The 18,761-nt window shown below is 38.6% G+C and overlaps 1 protein-coding gene across 2 annotated transcripts in view; it reads right to left on the reverse strand.

Annotated features, from left to right (window-relative positions):
• ATP7A (ATPase copper transporting alpha) overlaps positions 1–18,761 on the reverse strand; it is a 135,040-nt gene that overhangs the window by 42,281 nt on the left and 73,998 nt on the right. For both annotated transcript variants that reach the window (XM_007534345.3, XM_060182537.1), the window contains exons 7-16: positions 18,543–18,704; positions 16,630–16,706; positions 16,213–16,438; positions 14,091–14,324; positions 12,747–12,838; positions 11,836–11,963; positions 8,791–8,945; positions 8,449–8,583; positions 5,888–6,082; positions 2,611–2,793 (exon numbers count right to left, since the gene is read on the reverse strand). In XM_007534345.3, coding sequence (XP_007534407.2) covers positions 2,611–2,793; positions 5,888–6,082; positions 8,449–8,583; positions 8,791–8,945; positions 11,836–11,963; positions 12,747–12,838; positions 14,091–14,324; positions 16,213–16,438; positions 16,630–16,706; positions 18,543–18,704 — 1,587 coding nt within the window. The remainder of the gene's footprint in view (positions 1–2,610; positions 2,794–5,887; positions 6,083–8,448; positions 8,584–8,790; positions 8,946–11,835; positions 11,964–12,746; positions 12,839–14,090; positions 14,325–16,212; positions 16,439–16,629; positions 16,707–18,542; positions 18,705–18,761) is intronic.

Here is an 18,761-nt window from a genome sequence, read left to right on the forward strand (position 1 = left end):
TTTCCCTTTTGTTGCCCTTGTTGTTGTTATTGTTGTTGCTGTTATTGCTGTTATTGGATAGGACAGGGAGAAATGGAGAGAGGAAGGGAAGACAGAGAGGGGAAGAGAAAGACAGACACCTGCAGACCTGCTTCACTGCCTGCGAAGCAACTCCCCTACAGGTCGGGGACCGGGGGCTCGAACCGGGATCCTTATGTGGTTCCTTGTGTTTTGCACCATGTGCACCTACCTGGCTACACTACCAATGGTCCCAACCACATTTTTGTTTGTTTGTTTTTATTGCCACCAGGGATATTGCTGGGGCTTGGTACCTGCATGACAAATTCACCATTCCCAGCAGCCATTTTTTTCCTTTTTGTTTTTCCCCATTTTATTTGATAAGATAGAGAGAAAAATATAGGGGAGTGGGAAGTAGAGAGGGAGAGAGTAAGATAAACATCTGCAGCATTGCTTCACCATCTGTGAAGCTTCCTCCCTGAAGGTGAGGGCCAGTGGCTTGAACCCAGGTTCTTGCAAATGATTACATGTGTGTTCAGCTGAGGTAGTATGCCATTACCTAACCCAAGTCATTTTTTTTAGTCAGCTAGAGAATCAGGAGGTGAAACACAAAGAGGGGGAGAGATATGCAGCATCAGAACTTACCCCTGGTACTATGGCACTCCCATGCTGTGCCAGAACTCCTCAGGGATACTCACATGGCAAGGCAGCTCCCTACACAGCAAGCCCAGACCACATGTATCTTATGATCTAGTAACTACATTTATAGGCATTTAACATAGAGATAATAAGCTTTCAAAAGCTGACAAGGATGTCATCTATTCATTGTTAAGAGCCCCAAGCCAATCATATAGTAAAATAAAATATAGCCACTAAAACAAGAAGCAGGTCGATATATTCTAATGTGGAAAATATTTCATAAAACTTTTGAGGGTCCGGGTGGTGGCACACCAGGTTGAGTGCACATGTTAAAATGCACAAGGACCCAGGTTCGAGTCCCCGGTCCCCACCTGCAGGGGGAATGCTTCACAAGTGGTGAAGCAGTGCTGCAGGTGTCTCTCTGTCTCTCTATCCCACCCGTCCCACTTGATTTCTGGCTGTCTCTATCCAATAAATAAAGATAATTAAAAATTTTTTTGAACTTTTGAAAGATAACCAAGATTAGTTTCCCTGTGAATTATTTGTTTTTCTGCCACCAGGATTATTGCTGGTGCTGCTGCTGGTGTTGGTGCCTGCATGATGACTTCACCACTTTTGGTGGTCATTTCATTTTCCTTCTTCTTGACAGAATTACAGAGAGAGAGAGAGAGAGAGAGAGAGAGAGAGAGACAGAAAGAGAAGCAGGTGGGAGGAGGAAAGCACTGCAGCGCTGCTCCACTATTTATGCAGCTTCTCTGCTGCAGATGTGGACCAGGGGCTTGAACCAGGATTTCTTGTACACAGTTATGTGTGCACTGTACAAGATGCACCACCACCAGGTTCTGTACATCATATTTTATATGTAATGTATAAAAATAAGTGTATGTATATATGTATATGGTTGGTATGTGCACTAAAAACCATTTAATAAGGAGGCCCCGAGATTGTTCACCTAATATGGCATATGCCTTGCCACTGTTCTTGAAGCCCTGGATTCTGACCTTGACACCAGAGAGCACTGTGTGTGTGTGGGGGGGGGGGGTTTCACTGGTAGTGAAGCAGTTTTGTGGTGTCTCTTTCTCTCTCTCTCTTCCTCCCTCCCTCTCCTCTCTCTCTCAAAGATATAAAGTAATAAAAAAGTTGGACCATGGAGGCCATTCAACAGCTCAGCAGTGGTATTGCACATGTGGAAAACCTTGGGTTCATTCTCTGGCACGGTACAAAAAAATAAAAAATAAAGCCATTAACAGGTGAACATTTTTGTAAACATACTAAAAAGTATTGACCTATCCACTTTACAAGTATGTCACTTAAGTTGTTATTTAAATGAAATATTAAGCTAACCCCTATTCCATTTTAGGTATTAAAATGAATTAACAAGGCGGGGGGTGAAATAAGGTTTTCTTTTTCCATTTTATGAATTTCTAAACTGAATTTTCTTACTGTGAACATGTACTGATTCTACTTAAATTCTTTATGTCAGGGAGTTGGGGGGTAGCACAGTGGGTTAAGCGCACGTGGCGTGAAGTGCAAGGACCGGAGTCAGGATCCTGGTTTGAGCCCCAGGCTCCTCACCTGCAGGGGAGTCACTTTGCAAGTAATGAAGTAGGTCTGCAGGTGTCTATCTCTCCCCTCTCTGTCTTCCCCTCCTCTCTCCATTTCTCTCTGTCCTACCAATAACAAAATAATAACTACAACAATAAAACAACAAGGGCAACAAAAGGGAATAAATAAATATTTAAAAAATCCTTTATGTCAATAGGAGTTATCTCTGTGGTAGGATTAGAGTTTATTCTGATAACATTCTTAATACTTTCATATATAAAGAAACTAATAAATATTATAAAATGACAATGTATAAGTCTATCTAGCTTCATACCAACTATGTATTGACATAAATCACAGCCAAATGCCAGTCTGTATTTGAAACAAACTATAGGAAACAACTATACTAATAAACAAGGGAAACTGTACCTTCTTGCAGTATTTGGTTATAGCTGTTCCTAGAGGATGTTCACTGTTACTTTCAGCAGTTCCTACAATGGCCAGGATCTTACTGCGTGATATTCTGTTACTTTCAACTAGAACTTTTACTTGATTCACCACTGGGGTTCCATGGGTAATGGTTCCAGTTTTATCAAATACCACTACCTTCACCTGTAATGAAGGGGAAAAAAATTCAGTCATATCTACGTAACTTGATAATCCAGAGATGAGAAAAAAAGGTTTACTTAAAAAGATTGTCTACGGCCATACCACCCTGAACATGCCCGATCTCCTCTGATCTCGGAAGCTAAGCAGGGTCGGGCCTGGTTAGTACTTGGATGGGAGAAAGACTGCTATTTTTTAATATTTATTTATTTATTATTGAATAGAGACAAATTGAGAGGGGAAGGGGAGATAGAAAGGGAAAGACAGAAAGACACCTGCAGCCCTGCTTCACCACTTGTGAAGCATCCCCCCCGCAGGTGGGGTTATTTTTTCTATTGTTGTAGTTATTATTGTTGTTATTGATGTCGTTGTTGTTGGATAGGACAGAGGGAAATGGAGAGAGGAGGGGAAGACAGAGACGGGAAGAGAAAGACAGATATCTGCAGACCTGCTTCACTGCTTGTGAAGCGATGTCCCTGCAGGTGGGGAGCCGGGGGACGCTGGTCCTTGTGTTTTGCGCCATGTGGGCTTAACCCGCTGTGCTACCACCCAACTCCCCCCTTTTTTTAATTGCTATTTTGTCTTTTTAATTAAGGTCAATTAACATACTGTCTTTGGGAGAACAAATGAAAGAATAAAGGAATAAACAGACTCTTAAGTTACACCTACTAACAATGGTACTATGAATATGCTACAGAACTAAAATGAATTAAGAGTGCCTCTAGTGGGCAGGGAGAGTGCTATGGTTATACAAACAGACTCTCATGCCTGAGGCTCCAAAGTCCTAGGTTCAATCCGCTGCACCACCAATATTTTTTTAAAGAGAACACTTAAAAAAAAAAAAAAAGACTCTAGTTCCTCCAAGAAAACAGAATGACTAAAGAATTATAGACCATGGGACAATCTGGACAGTAGAAAAAAAGACTGCAAGATAAAAAGGTAAGTAAGTTGAAGTGAACATCAGATAAGACCTGTTGATTGTTTCCACTTAATTGGGTCTAGATGAGAAGCCTAGCCTGAGAAGAGATTGATCATAGAACCAATGAAAGAAATAGCTCAGACAGGAAAAAGGAAGAGCATAGAATTAGGTATAACAGTTACCTCTTAATAAGCTTGAGAAGCTAATAGTCTGAGGAATCAAGGTGAAAGAAGTATGAAAACTAAATATAAAGTATGATTCTGAGCAAGATAAAAAAAGTTATACAGTATATTTGAAGGCCAATGAGGAACTGGGACACAGAGTAAAAATAAAGTGATAGCATTATATTAATAATAATTTCCTGGTTTTGATCATTGTACTGTGGTTATATAAAAATATATTCTTATTCTTTTCAAACCATATACAATATATACCAAAGGGGATGTGTGGGGAGGACTACAAGTGTGGAGGTCACCCAGTGGGCTTTGACAGAATGATGATGATACTTGGGTGGTGGGTGTGCCATGTATATATTTGTATCTGTATATATATTTATATTTTCTACCAAAGCACTGCTCATCTTTTGACTTGTAATGATGCCCACAACTGGACCTGGAGCCTCTGAGTCTCAGGCATCAAAGTCTTGCATAACCATTATGCTGTCTCCCCATCACCACCACCACCAGTGATATCTTTTGAAGAACTGTGAAAGCGCTCTTCTAAAACATTCATATAGTCAAGAAGGTTGCACAGTGGATCAAGTGTTTCTCAAGTGTGCAGTCCTGAGTTCAATCCCCAGCATTGCATGTGCCAGAGTGATGCTCTGGTTCTCTTTTCTCTTGCCCACACCTCCTATCTCTTAAATAAATACATATTAAAAAAATAAAACATTAAATATATATATATATACATATATATTTATTCTTAGGAAAGGAGCCTGAAATCCACAGTAAAGGATATATTGGTCTTCTGTGTACTATTCTTGAAACTTTCCTTTAAGTCTGAAATTATACCAAAAATGTTAAATTATTATAAATAGTAATTACCTGTATTTGCTGCCTAGACAAGCATCCAAATATTTTCTAAGCTATATTCTGTGTTGACTATTCACATTGGCATATAGTTTATAAATCCTCAGAATAAGAACAGGCTAGTAAGAACAAATTTAAAATGAGAAATCAGTGATTATAGTCTTAAAGTCATAGCTGCAAATCATCAGATGGTGGCAGCAACAGCAAAAAAAAAAAGTACTGTGATTACAAGCACTGTATCACAGTGAAGAAAACAAACACTGAGTCAAAAACAAGTAGGAGCCTTGCACAATTTTTCCTGGGCAAATACCTTTAATCTGTCTTTCTGAGCTAAAGACTGACCAAGTCTGATCTATGACAAGACTCCAGGTATTCCATGTCAGAGTAGATGCAGAGTTTTAGAGATCTTAGATAACTAAGGCCAACGTAGGGCAGAACCAAAATAATATCTTTCTTAGCTTAACCCTCAAAATAACTTCAGGAGAGGCTCAGTTTGTGCATCATGTGTAAATTTTTAGAACTCAACTGTTTCTATTTTTTATTATTTAAAATTTTTTATTTATAAAAAGGAAACACTGATAAAAAAAACATAGGATAAGAGATGTACAACTCCACACAATTCCCACCACCAGAGCTCCATATCCCATTCCCTCCCCTGATAGCTTTCCTATTCTTTTTTTTTATAATGAGCTTTTTGTTGGTGGTGTTTTAATATTTTATTTATTAATGAGAAAGGAGGAGAGAAAGAACCAGACATCACTCTGGTAAATGTGCTGCCAGGGATTGAACTCAGGACATGCTGCTTGACAGTCCAATGCTTTATCCACTGCGCCACCTCCTGGATCACAACTTTCCTATTCTTTATGGACCCAGGGTTATTATGGGATGCAGAAGGTGGAAAGTATGGCTTCTGTAATTGCTTCCCCACTGAACATGGGCCTTGACAGGTTGATTCATACTCCCAGTCTGCCTCTCTCTTTCCCTAGTGGGGCAGGACTCTGGGGAAGCGGGGCTCCAGGACACACTGGTGGGGTTGTCTGCCCAGGAAATTCTGGTTGGCATCACGTTAGCATCAACTTTGCTTCTTAATAGGGGTGCTACTGTAGGTTTAAACAGGATAATTCTTACTAAATTCTGGCAAGAGTCTTACCTTATGAGCCATCTCCAGAGGTTCACCACCTTTGATTAATATGCCATTTTGAGCGCCAACTCCTGTACCCACCATTACTGCCGTTGGAGTGGCTAGTCCCAGTGAACAGGGGCATGCAATACACAGAACTGTGATAGAGGCTTGGAAAGCAAAGCGTATAATGGTTTCTGTCCGGGAGATACTTCTGTTGTAGCCCTTTAAAAGAAAGGCATGGATTTTGGTTATTGATTGATTTAAAGCTGTATGACACAACAGAAATAATATTTAGTTCTATTGATAAAAGAACTTAGTTTTGAAATCATGCATATCCCACATAGCTACTACCATATACATTTTAGTATTAGTAAGGAGCCCTTTTTTCTGTAATGAATATATGAGAAATTGTAACATAACTGGTAAATCTGTCAAAATTCAAAAATCAAAAATTCCATTATTTTCATTCCAGAATTTAAAACTATAAACATAAGGAACATACGGTTAATTTTTTTTCTGCTATCGTTTAGTGAGAAAAATGGCTATGGAAATGTGTCAATATAAAAAACTAAAGGTGGTTATGCTTCGTGAATAAGGAGATAAAAGACAACTACCAACTGGTTTCGCTTATATGTGGAATATAGAGAACTGAAACACCAAACTTGCAAAAAAAACTTTAAAAAGGAAGAAATGGAAGTAGCCAAACTGTCCTGAAGACTTTGAAAAATCTATGGTGGTTCTTATTGGGGGGTGGGGGGGAAGCACAAAACATTGTTTGTGGTGTAGTGTGGGAATATACCTTTATAATCTTATAAATTAATAACTTTCTTTTCTTTAAAATATTTATTTATGTATTCCTTTTTGTTGCCTTTGTTGTTTTTTATTGTTGTAGCTATTATTGTTGTCATCATTGTTGGATAGGACAGAGAGAAATGGACAGAGGAAGGGAAGACAGAGAAGGGGAGAGAAAGACAGACGCCTGCAGACCTGCTTCACCACCTGTGAAGAGACTCCCTGCAGGTAGGAAGCCGGGGGCTGAAACTGGGACCCTTACGCCGGTCCTTGCGCTTTGTGCCACATGCGCTTAACCTGCTGTGCTACCGCCCAACTCCCAATAATTTTCATACTTCATTTGCTATCCATAAAATGCAGGTCTGAGAAGCAGGGGCCTGTCAGATACATTCTAAACTGGAGGTAGGTACCATCTTAATTTTATTTAATACCTAAGACTTTGTTTTTCAGTGGGTGCAATCATCATGCCTTTTTCCTGTTTTGTTACAGCTGGCATGTACCACTTCTAGAGCGGCAGTATCTCAAGGAGGGAAACATTTAAATTTATTTATTCATGTATGTAGATAGAAACAGAGAGAAATTGAGAAGGAAGGTGAAGATAGAAGAGAGGCAGAGACACAACTGCAGCACTGCTTCAACACTCATGAAGCCTGCCACCACAAGTGGGGACCGGGGGCTTGAACCCAAACCCTTGTACACTAATATGTGTGCACAACAGATACATCACTGCCTAGGCGCTTGGAGGGAAACTTTTATTTATCACTTTATTGGGGAATTGTGTACTTGCACAGACTGGTGTTTCGCATATCCCCAGGACAGGTTCAGCACACCTATCCTTCCACCTAATTAATATTTTTCTCTTATATCTATAAAGCTTCTACTAAATTATGAAATCTTCCTAGTAAATCATTTTAAAGCTTTCACAACTATAAGTTATTCAGGATAGATATTACTGAACTCTCACTATGTAAATGAAGAAGTCAGCTCAAAGAGAAGTTTAACAACAGTTAAATATAAGGAAAACCATAAATTATAATGAAAAAATATTTCCTAAAGGAAATTTTTTTAATATTTATTTTATTTATTTATTCCCTTTTGTTGCCCTTGTTGTTTTATTGTTGTAGTTATTATTTTTGTTGTCGTCGTCGTTGGATAGGACAGAGAGAAATGGAGAGAGGAGGGGAAGACAGAGGAGGAGAGAAAGATAGACACCTGCAGACCTGCTTCACTGCCTGTGAAGTGACTCCCCTGCAGGTGGGGAGCCGGGGTTCAAACCAGGATCCTTATGCCGGTCCTTGTGCTTTGCGCCACCTGCGCTTAACCCGCTGCGCTACAGCCCGACTCCCCTAAAGGAAATTTTTTATATTTAAAGTAATGTAAAATGTTATCCTGGGAGTCAGGGGGGTACTACAGCGGGTTAAGTGCACGTGGTGCAAAGCGCAGTGACTGGTGTAAGGATACTGGTTCAAGCCCCCGGCTCGCCACCTGCAGGGGGTTTGCTTCACAAGTAGTAAAATGGGTCTGCAATGTCTATTTTTATCTCCCCCTCTCTGTCTTCCCCTCCTTTCTCCATTTCTCTCTGTCCTATCCAACAACGATGACATCAATAACAACAATAGTAACTACAACAATTAAAAAAAAAGGGCAGCAAAAGGGAAAATAAATAATATAAAACAATGTTATCCTTACATCTATAATTTCTGTGTAGTGATTATTAAATATATTTTTTCAGTTAATTAAACACACTGAAGATTCACAAACTGTTTTATATATGACAAAGAATACGTATCACTTACAGGAAAATAGGTTTCCACAATCTCAAAATTCAGAAATCCAATTATAATCCAAACCAAGAGGGTAGTAATGGAAACAATAACAATAAAAGGAACAAAGTAGCCACTAAGCTTGTCCGCAAACTGCTGGATTGGAGCCTAGAATAAAAAAATATTAATAATCATATGAAAGTCTTATTTTTTATAATAAATACAGTAATTTTGGAATTGAGACCAGAAATATTTTAGTAAACTCCATATTAATACAATTAAAATTAATCAAAAGAAAATATAAAAACCAGATCAAGATTTATACCAAATTGACTACAGAGAAAATACATTCTGGTTCTCTTAGAGATATGTTACCTTTGATGTTTGTGCCTCCTCCACCAGTTTGACAATTTGAGAAAGGGTTGTGTCGGCTCCAACATGGGTTGCACAGATAAGCAATGATCCATTCTGGTTTATGGAACCTGCAATCACTGTGCTGCCAGGTTTTTTAGCCACAGGCATTGCCTCCCCTGTATATGGAGTAAAGAAAGATTAGTGAATTACAAATTAACATTATCTTGAAACATACCAGTTTTTGTTAATTAAATCTAATTGTAAGGAAAACAAAAGCAAAAATAAAAATATCGATGGGGCTATATCAAACTGAAAAACTTCTGCACAGCAAGGGATTCACCACTATTATAAATATCTTTTTTTTAAAAATTATTGTTATTATTATTATTTATTTTCCCTTTTGTTGCCCTTCTTGTTTTATATTGTTGTTGTAATTATTGTTGTTGTTATTGATGGCGTCGTTGTTGGATAGGACAGAGAGAAATGGAGAGAGGAGGAGAATACAGAGAGGAGGAGAGAAATATAGACACCTGCAGACCTGCTTCATCGCCTGTAAAGTGACTGACTCCCCTGCAGGTGGGGAGCCGGGGGCTCAAACCGGAATCCTTAAGCCCATCCTTGCGCTTCGTGCCATGTGCACTTAACCCGCTGCGCTACTGCCCGACCCCTTATTAGAAAGATCTTCATGTGCCATACAGTAGACAGAGGACTGATAACCAGAATACAGAAAAAACTCACCAAACTCAATAATGAAAGGACAAATAACCCCACTGAAAAAAATGGGGGTAAGATATGAGCAGAGTCTTCTTAGATCCAAAGGACCAATAGACAGAAGAAAATATACTCAAAGTCACTGATGATCAGGGAAATGCAAATAAAAGCAATGAGATACTACTTCACACCTGTGAGATGGTCACATTAGAAAAGCAGAAACAGGGAGTCCAGCGGTAGCGCAGCGGGTTAAGCGCAGGTGGCGCAATGTACAAGGACCAGTCTAAGGATCACGATTCAAGCCCCCGGCTCCCCAGCTGCAGGGGAGTCACTTCACAAGTGGTGAAGCAGGTCTGCAGGTGTCTTTCCTTCCCCCCTCTGTCTTCCCCTCGTCTCTCCACTTCTCTCAGTCCTATCCAACAATGACGACATCAATAATAACTACAAGGGCACCAAAAGGGAATAAAAATTTAAAAAAGAAGAAAAGACAGAAACACTAAGTGTTGGAGTGGTTGTGGGGGGAAAGGGACTTTCCTACATTGCTGGTAGGAATGTAAGTTGGTCCAACAATCTGGAAATTCATGAGAATTTATGACCTCTCCTGGGGATTAGCCCCAGGGAAAACAAAGACACTTATCTGAAAAGACCTATTCACATCTATGTTCGTAGCAGCAGTTTGTAGTAGCCCAAACTTAGAAGCAACCCAGGGTCCCAATGTCAAACAAATGGCTAAGAAGTTATAGCACAATTACACAGTGGAATACTATGCAGCTGTTACAAATGATGAGGTCATTTCTTTTGCAATATCATGATCAGAACTAGAAGGTATCATGTTGAATGAGACAAGCCAGAAAGAGAAAGACCAATACCAAATGACCTGACCCAGAAATGGTACATAAGAATGAAGGAAAGCAAGGAAAAACACAAGGTAAAACTTAGACTGGGTGTGATGTATTACATCAAAGCAAAGGACTCTGGGAAAGGAGGGAAAGAAACAGGGTAAAGAAATACTGGGGTCTTGGTGGGCAATGGGAAAGGAGGCCCTAGTTTGGGGGAGCAAGTGTCTCCCAGACACCTGTCATGGGGAGATGAAAGGTTTTGTCTATGTATTAAAGTCTATACTGTAAACCATTAACCCCTGTCTCCCCAATAAAAAAATCAATTATAGTTCCTTCTATCACAATGAATACAGGGAAATCAAAATTTAAAATATTCCAGTTCTACTATTTTTTTTTCACCAGAGCACTGGCTGATGGTGGTGCAGAGGACTGAATCTGGGACCTTAGAGCCTCAGGCATGAGAGTCTGTTTGCAAAACCATTATGCTGTATCTCCCCTGCCCTCCAGCTCTACTTTCTTAGAGCATATCTTAACAAGTGACACAGGAATATCCAAGCTTGGACTATTATTGTTCTCCTTCAGAGCATGAAGGCAGAATAAAAGTATTTGAGGGGGTATATAGCATAATGGTTACACAAAGAGACTCTCATGTCCCAGGTTCAGTACCCTATACCACCAAAAGCCCGAGCTGAGCAGCACTCAGGTAAAAAATAAATTTAAGAAGTATTTTCCCATGAAGTGACTCCTCTGCAGGTTCAGCGGGGAAGCAATTACAGAAGCCAGACCTTCTACCTTCTGCAACCCACAATGACCCTGGGTCCATGCTCCCAGAGGGATAGAGAATGGGAAAGCTATCAGGGGAGGGGATGGGATATGGAGATTGGATGGTGGGAATTGTGTGGAGTTGTACCCCTTCTACCCTATGGTTTTGTTAATTAATCCTTTCTTAAATAAAAAAAATTTTTTAAAAAGAAGTATTTTCCCTAAAAAAAAATTTACCAAAGTCTACTGAGTTATATCTCATAATGAGACTTTTTGTTATACAGTCTAGTACTGAACAATCCTCAGTATAAAGAGTCTTCGGGGAGTCGTGTGGTAGCGCAGCAGGAGCGCAAGGACCAGCATAAGGATCCCGGTTTGAGCCCTGGTTTGAGCCTCTGGCTCCCCACCTGCACAAAGGTGAAGCACATCTACAGATGTCTTTCTCTCTCCCCCTGTCTTCCCCTCCTCTCTCCATTTCTCTCTGTCCTATCCAACAATGACAGCAATAACAACAATAATAACTACAACAATAAAAGCAACAAGGGCAACAAAGGGGAATAAATAAATATTTTTAAAAGTCTTCAATAGCCAAAAGAACAAAATAAATCTTAAAACAGATTTAATATATTCTTTGAAAGAACTCATATTCTCTTTAATAATTATTTATTAAGTGTTTCTACAATAAGCCCATTACTTTTCATGTCTATCTGTCATTAACAGTTTGGATTAAGTTTGATCCTCTGAAAGAACATACCTGTGATGAGGGATTCATCTACCATAGAATGCCCTTCAATAACACGACCATCCACTGGAAATTTCCCCCCTGGAATCACTTTAATGATGTCTCCACGCTGTACAAGTTCCACATCTATTTGAGCTTCACTAGATATAATTTAACATCAAAAGCATTATGACAATATGCTCAATCTGGACTTTCCATATAAGCTTTTAAATGCATGTTAAGATTATGGCTCCACAGTTAATACCAATGGAATCTAGAACCAACATTTAAGCTAGGAACCTGTTCACTGATACTTCTTTAAAAAGGCAATTGTGGTTAGGGGAGATAGCATAATGGTTATGCAAACAGACTGAGGCTCAGAAGTCCTAGGTTCAATCCCCCGCACCACCATATGCCAGAGCTGAGCAGTGCTCTGGTATTTCTCTCTGTGTGTCTTTCTCTCTCTGACTCTCTCTCAAAAATAAAAATAAAATTTAAAATAAAAAAGGCATTGTATGAGTAAGGAAAAGAAGGAAGAGCTATTGAAAGAATGTCAGTCAAATGCAATGATGGATCTACTTAGAATTCTATTTCAAATAAAGAAACTTAAAACATTATAGAGGCAACAGAATAAATATGAATATGAACTGTGCACTAGACAGTAACTAATTATTCTTCCTTTTCTTAGGTGCAATATGGTACTATCATTATGTAAGAGTACATTCTTTTTTAAAGACATATTATAAGAAGATTTAGCAGTAAAATGATATAATTGGAATTTACTTTAAAATATTCCTGCAACAGAATGGATAAACAAAGTAATCATGAAAAAAAGGCAAATAACTTAAATTATGTATCTTATTTTACTCCTCTATACTTTGATGTGTATTTGATATTTTGCATACAAATCTAAAAAAAAGAGAGGGAAGAATGAAGACAAATACCTCAAAAGGATATTATCAGAGTCAAGAGTTACAATAGTTGCTTCTGTAGCTTGCAGTGAAATTAGCTTGGCAAGAGCTTCTGATGTTTTGCCCTATAAATTAAAACAGACATATTAATAATGCTAAAAAAAAATCTCAGGTTTTAACTAAACCAAAAATGAAGGGCCCAGCAGTGTCACAACTGGTTGAGCACTTATATTACCAAACTCAAACATCCCATCTGAAGCTCCCAGTCCCCACCCATAGGGAGAAAACTTTAGTCAGTGAAGCAGAACTGCAGGTCTCCCTCTTCTCTATCTCCCCTTCTCTTCTCAATTTCTCTATCAAATAAAATAAACATAAGCTAAACCACATAATATACAATATTTAACATTTACCTAAAATAAAGTAGCTGAAATATTAATTAGCTCCAATCAGAAAATATTTCCACTCTAAATATATGAATTACACAAAATGTAAAACATATCAATAGGTATAGTACAGAAAGAAATAATGTATTAATAGGAATGACATCAGATAGCCTACACGTATATGGGCAAAAATGGGCAATTTGTTTAAAAAGAACTAAATGATAGCAACTCTGTGATGTCACTTAATGCCTATTAGTTTACCAAACAATTGAAATAGGAATCAATGCTGATGAAGTTAAGGCAAAACTACTTTTTTTCTTTTTTATTTATTTAAGAAAGGAGACATTAACAAAACCGTAGGATAGGAGGGGTACAACTCCACACAGTTCCCACCACCCGGTCTCCATATCCCATCCCCTCCCCTGATAGCTTTCCCATTCTCTATCCCTCTGGGAGTATGGACCCAGGGTCGTTGTGGGTTGCAGAAGGGGCAAAACTACTTTTAAACACATTAGCAAAAACAGCTACAACCTGTAGCCTGAGCCATAGACTTATGCTCTGTAATCAAATAAAATGGACATCAATATTTCTGTGTGACAAATAAATAAGTACTTTCCAATATCTCTCTCAAAATAATCATGGACATACAATATTATCTACAGCATGAATTTCATAAATTTGGTAGATCTTTTTGTTTTAAAGGAGACATTAACAAAACCATAGTATAGATTATTTTATTGGTGGAAATGCTGATTTACAAGACTGTTGTTGTCCCAGGTATGTATATATATATTCACATTTCCTCAAGATAGGACCAACTTGTTGGTAAATTTCGAAATGAATATCTACTGAAAATAATGTCAAGTCAAAAATACATTTCCCAGCAAGTGTTTAACTACATAAGTCAGTGAATATTTCCAGTAACTTATCTAGAATATACTAAGGTCATTCATCCACCTAAGATTTTAGGAAATGTTACCACATCTTACTTTACCTTTGCTATATGTTCTAGCCACCGGCCTAATGCAATAAAAACAAATAGCATAGGAGGTGTGTCAAAGAAAGTAATTGGGTTGACTTTGGCTCTCTCATATAGTGCAACCAGAAGAATAACCAAAGAGTAGGCAAATGCGATGGTGGTTGCCAGCACGATAAGCACATCCATGTTTGCAGTTTTATGCTTCAGAGCTTTGTAGGCCTGAATGTAGAAGTACCAGCCTCCAAAAAACTGCAATACAAGAACAATAATCATTGCTTTTTTAAAAAATGCATAATTTCAGACACACATGTGTCAGTAAGATACAGCATCTATATTAGTGTCTTTTGACTATTGTAGACAATATAGCTCACTTGAATAGTGCACTGCTTTACTATGTGTGTGACCCAGTTGTGAGCCTGGTCCATTGCACTGAAGGAAGCTTTGTTGTGGTGGTTTCTATTACTCTCTACCTAGAAAAACTATATATATATATATATCCTATGACTACTATCTAGCCCATAAAGACTAAGGATATCTTTTAATTTAAAGCAATAGAGTTAATGTTTTGGAAGGGGTGTGTGTGTGTGTGTGTGTGTGTGTGTGTGTGTGTGTGTATGTTTGTGCGCATGTGCAAGCATAGGAACTCAAATTGTCAAAAAGCCCTTGGGAACTCTGTGACCTATGGGTATTATATTATATTACATTATATTATAAAATCAGATGTTTCTTGGATTTCTCTTTTGATGATATAAAAAGATCTAGGCAAACAGCTTCTATTGATGATCATTTAAAACTCAATTTAAGTGATAGATCAAAAGCTGTTAGTTCACTTTTATTGGTAAACTTAACCAAAACCTACTGTTTATTAAAATTAAAAAGAACATTAAGATTTTTAAAAACCATTGCTACTTATACTATATAAATAGAGGAATATATTTACTATATGAAAATATTCCAGAAAAAGTCTATTTCATAAGAAGAGTGACAAACATATAGAAAGTAGTAATTCCAGGAGTTGGGCGGTAGCACAGTGGGTTAAGTGCAAGTAGCACAAAGTGCAAGCATCGGCCTAAGGATCCCAGTTCGAGCCTCTGGCTCCCCACCCGCAGGAGTCGCTTCACAAGCGGTAAAGCAGGTCTGCAAGTATCTATCTTTCTCTCCCCATGTCTTCCTCTCCTCTCTCCATTTCTCTCTGTCCTATCCAACAATAATGACATCAATAACAATAATAATAACTACAATAATAAAATAAGGGCAACAAAAGGAAATAAATAAGAAAGTAATTCCAAGGGAGAAATAAAGATCATAGTATAATACTAAGCATTGTAATTATTTTATATGACAATAAAACATCAATAATGATACAGTTTTTGGTGACTATGGGGTGGCACAGTGGCTAGAGGGTTGGACTTAAAAGTGTGAGTTCCTGGGAGCTGGACGGTGGCACAGCAGGTTAAGCGCATGTGGCGCGAACCATAAGAACCGGTGTAAAACCCCAGTCCGAGCCCCCGACTCCCCACCTGTAGGGGGTTTGCTTCACAGGTGGTGAAGTAGGTCTGTAGGTGTCTATCTTTCTCTCCCTTCTCTGTCTTCCCCTCCTCTCTCAATTTCTCTCTGTCCTATCCAATGACAGCAATAACAACAATAACAACAACAATGATAAACAAGGGCAACAAAAGGGAAATAAATACATAAATAAATAAATAAATAAATAAATAAATAAATAGAAAAACTGTGAGTTCCTGGGGCCAGGAGGTGGTGCACCTGGTTGATCCCACATGTTATAATACACAAGGACCCAAGTTCAAGCCCCCAGTCCCCACCTCAGGAGGAAAGCTTTGTGAGTGGTGAAGCAGTGCTGCAGGTGTCTCTCTCTCTCTCCCTATCACCCCCTTCCCTCTCGATTTCTGACTGTCTCTATCCAATAAATAAAGATAATAAAAATTTTTTTTTTAAAAAAAGGTTGTGCACCACACTGTCGTTTGACAGGTGATAGTTCTAACTTCACAGTGGGTTAAGCGCACTTTACCCCCCACCCTGCTCACTAGCAGTTGTTTATAATTGAAATAGCATTGCTTGCCACATTTTGGTTATCTTGGATTATTAACAAATATACATGCTTAACATTTCAACTTGCCTGTACAGGGACACACAACAGAAAGGAAAGTAAATTCATAATGGACAATCCTGGCAGGATCTGGTGGTCCAGGAACATTGAAGAATGAATGCTGATCATCTCTTCTTGAGTCATGTTTTGATTAAGATGAAGAATTTCAAAGTTGTGGTCCATAACCATCATATATATCATCAGCCCCATTACAGGAATACAGAAAAAGAGGCTCACAAGAAAGGATCTTCTCCATCTTATATAAAAAAGAAAATTCATTATAGTACACAGCTCATAGCTAAAGATTCTATGTAATATAAATAAGTAAAATTGTTACCACCCTACCCAGTGTAAGGATAACACTGCAAAAACTAACAAGCTAACAGCATGTTCAAACTGTAACGAGGAGCCAAATCTGCTTTTTACTAACAGTCCATAAGTACTTACTGTCTTATCTCTCGTTTATGGTCTAGGTGACTTGCAGACCGATCCTTCCTAACCAAAGAAGCTTCAAATCCCAAACTCTAAAAAAAAATCATGAAAAACAATTATTTCACTACTATATATATGGAGAAAGAGAGATAGAGAGTAGAAATTCTAAGTTATAGAATTGTCATTAAGAACAATGCTGTTGGAGCCATGTGGTGGCACACTTGGTTGAGTGCTCACATTACATTGTGCAAGGACCTAGGTTCAAGCCCCTAGTCCCCACCTGCAGGGGAAAAGATTCACAAGTGGTGAAGTAGGGCTGCAGGTGCCTCTCCCTCTCCCTCTCCCCCCCTCTCTCTATCTATTTTTTTTAATAATTTTCCCTTTTGTTGTCCTTGTTGTTTATCGTCATTGTTGTCAGTATTGTTATTGTTGTTGGATAGGACACAGAGAAATGGAGAGAGATGGGGAAGACGGGGGGGGGGGGAGAAAGGTAGACACCTGCAGACCTGCTTTACTGCCTGTGAAGCAACCCCCCTGCAGGTGCAGAGCTGGGGGCTCGAACCAGGATCCTTGTGCTGGCCCATGAACTTTCCACCATGTGCGCTTAACCTGCTACACCACTGCCCAGCTCCCTCTCTCTCTCTCTCTTTATCTCCCCCTCCCTTCTTGATTTCTGGCTGTCTCTATCCAATAAATAAATAAAGATAATACACAAAAAGGAACAATACTGTTAACCTAGGGAGATAACATAATGGTCATATAAAATGACTTTCATGACTGAGGCTCCAAGTTCCCAGATTCAATCCCATAACCAGGTCTGAGCACTGCTCTGGTTTGTATTTTGTTTTCTGTTTTTTTAAAGAACAATGCAGTTCAACAGCCTGGAGGTAGCTCAATAGGTACGAAGAAGGACTTGTATATGTGAGATCTCAGTTTGAATTCCCAGCACTGTATATGCTATATACTGGAACAATGATCTTGACCCAAGAGGTCGTACAATAGTTAGAGTGCTAGACTCAATTTCAGTAGTGATCTGCCCCCCCCATAAAATAAACAAATCTTGCAAAACAACAATGCAGCTAAATTACCACGTGAAGCCACTCTGGAGAATACAAAGATGAAAGTGTGTTTCCTGCTCTTATTTTTTTTCTAATATTTCATCAAAGACACAACTTGTCAACTCTAGTTAATATTTATCCTACCATTCTCAAACTAATGACTTAATTAAAATTCAGTTCTCCTCGGTAAAGATTCTTATATCAAAAAAGTAAACTAAGAAATGCAGTTAATAATTTGGGGGGGGGGGAAATGAATCCATTCTTTAGTTCAGCTGACAAAGTGTACAGGGACCTTATTAAGAACTCTAAAATTTAGACCAATGATTTGTGGTTCTAGCATACATATTCTCCTAATTTAATAGTGCTAGCATACCTTTAACTAACTCTTACTGACAACAACAACAAAAAGAGAAACATATATTTACACTGACCTTTGAGATAGATCTTCTCATCTATAGTAAACAAAGGGATCAGACTTACTTTATTTGTCTCTAATAAAAACCAGAAGTGGGGAGTCGGGCTGTAGCATAGCGGGTTAAGCGCAGGTGGCGCAAAGCACAAGGACCGGCATAAGGATCCCGGTTCAAACCCCGGCTCCCCACCTGCAGGGGAGTCGCTTCACAGGCGGTGAAGCAGGTCTGCAGGTGTCTATCTTTCTCTCCTCCTCTCTGTCTTCCCCTCCTCTCTCCATTTCTCTCTGTCCTATCCAACAACAACAACAATAATAACTACAACAATAAAACAACAAGAGCAACAAAAGGGAATAAATAAATAAAATAAATATAAAAAAAATTTAAAAAAAAACAGAAGTGATTCAAAGGAATGCTAACTGAATGGTAAGAATACAGAAAGGCAACTATTGGCACTTACTTGAATTGCGTGAATAACATCTCTGGGACCAACAATTTCTGGATCATATTTAATATGTGCTTTGTTGGTTGCTAGGGCCACAGAACAGTAGAATATCCCTCTCAGTTTTGTTAGAGTAGATTCTATTTTATGAACACATGAAGCACATGTCATTCCTTTCACCTGTGAAAGAAAGAATCTGTCATTCAAAATAAACTTTTTCCTTTGTTAAACAAGAGT

This window comes from Erinaceus europaeus, chromosome X (assembly GCF_950295315.1).
Source record: "Erinaceus europaeus chromosome X, mEriEur2.1, whole genome shotgun sequence".
Classification (NCBI taxonomy): Eukaryota; Metazoa; Chordata; class Mammalia; order Eulipotyphla; family Erinaceidae; genus Erinaceus; species Erinaceus europaeus.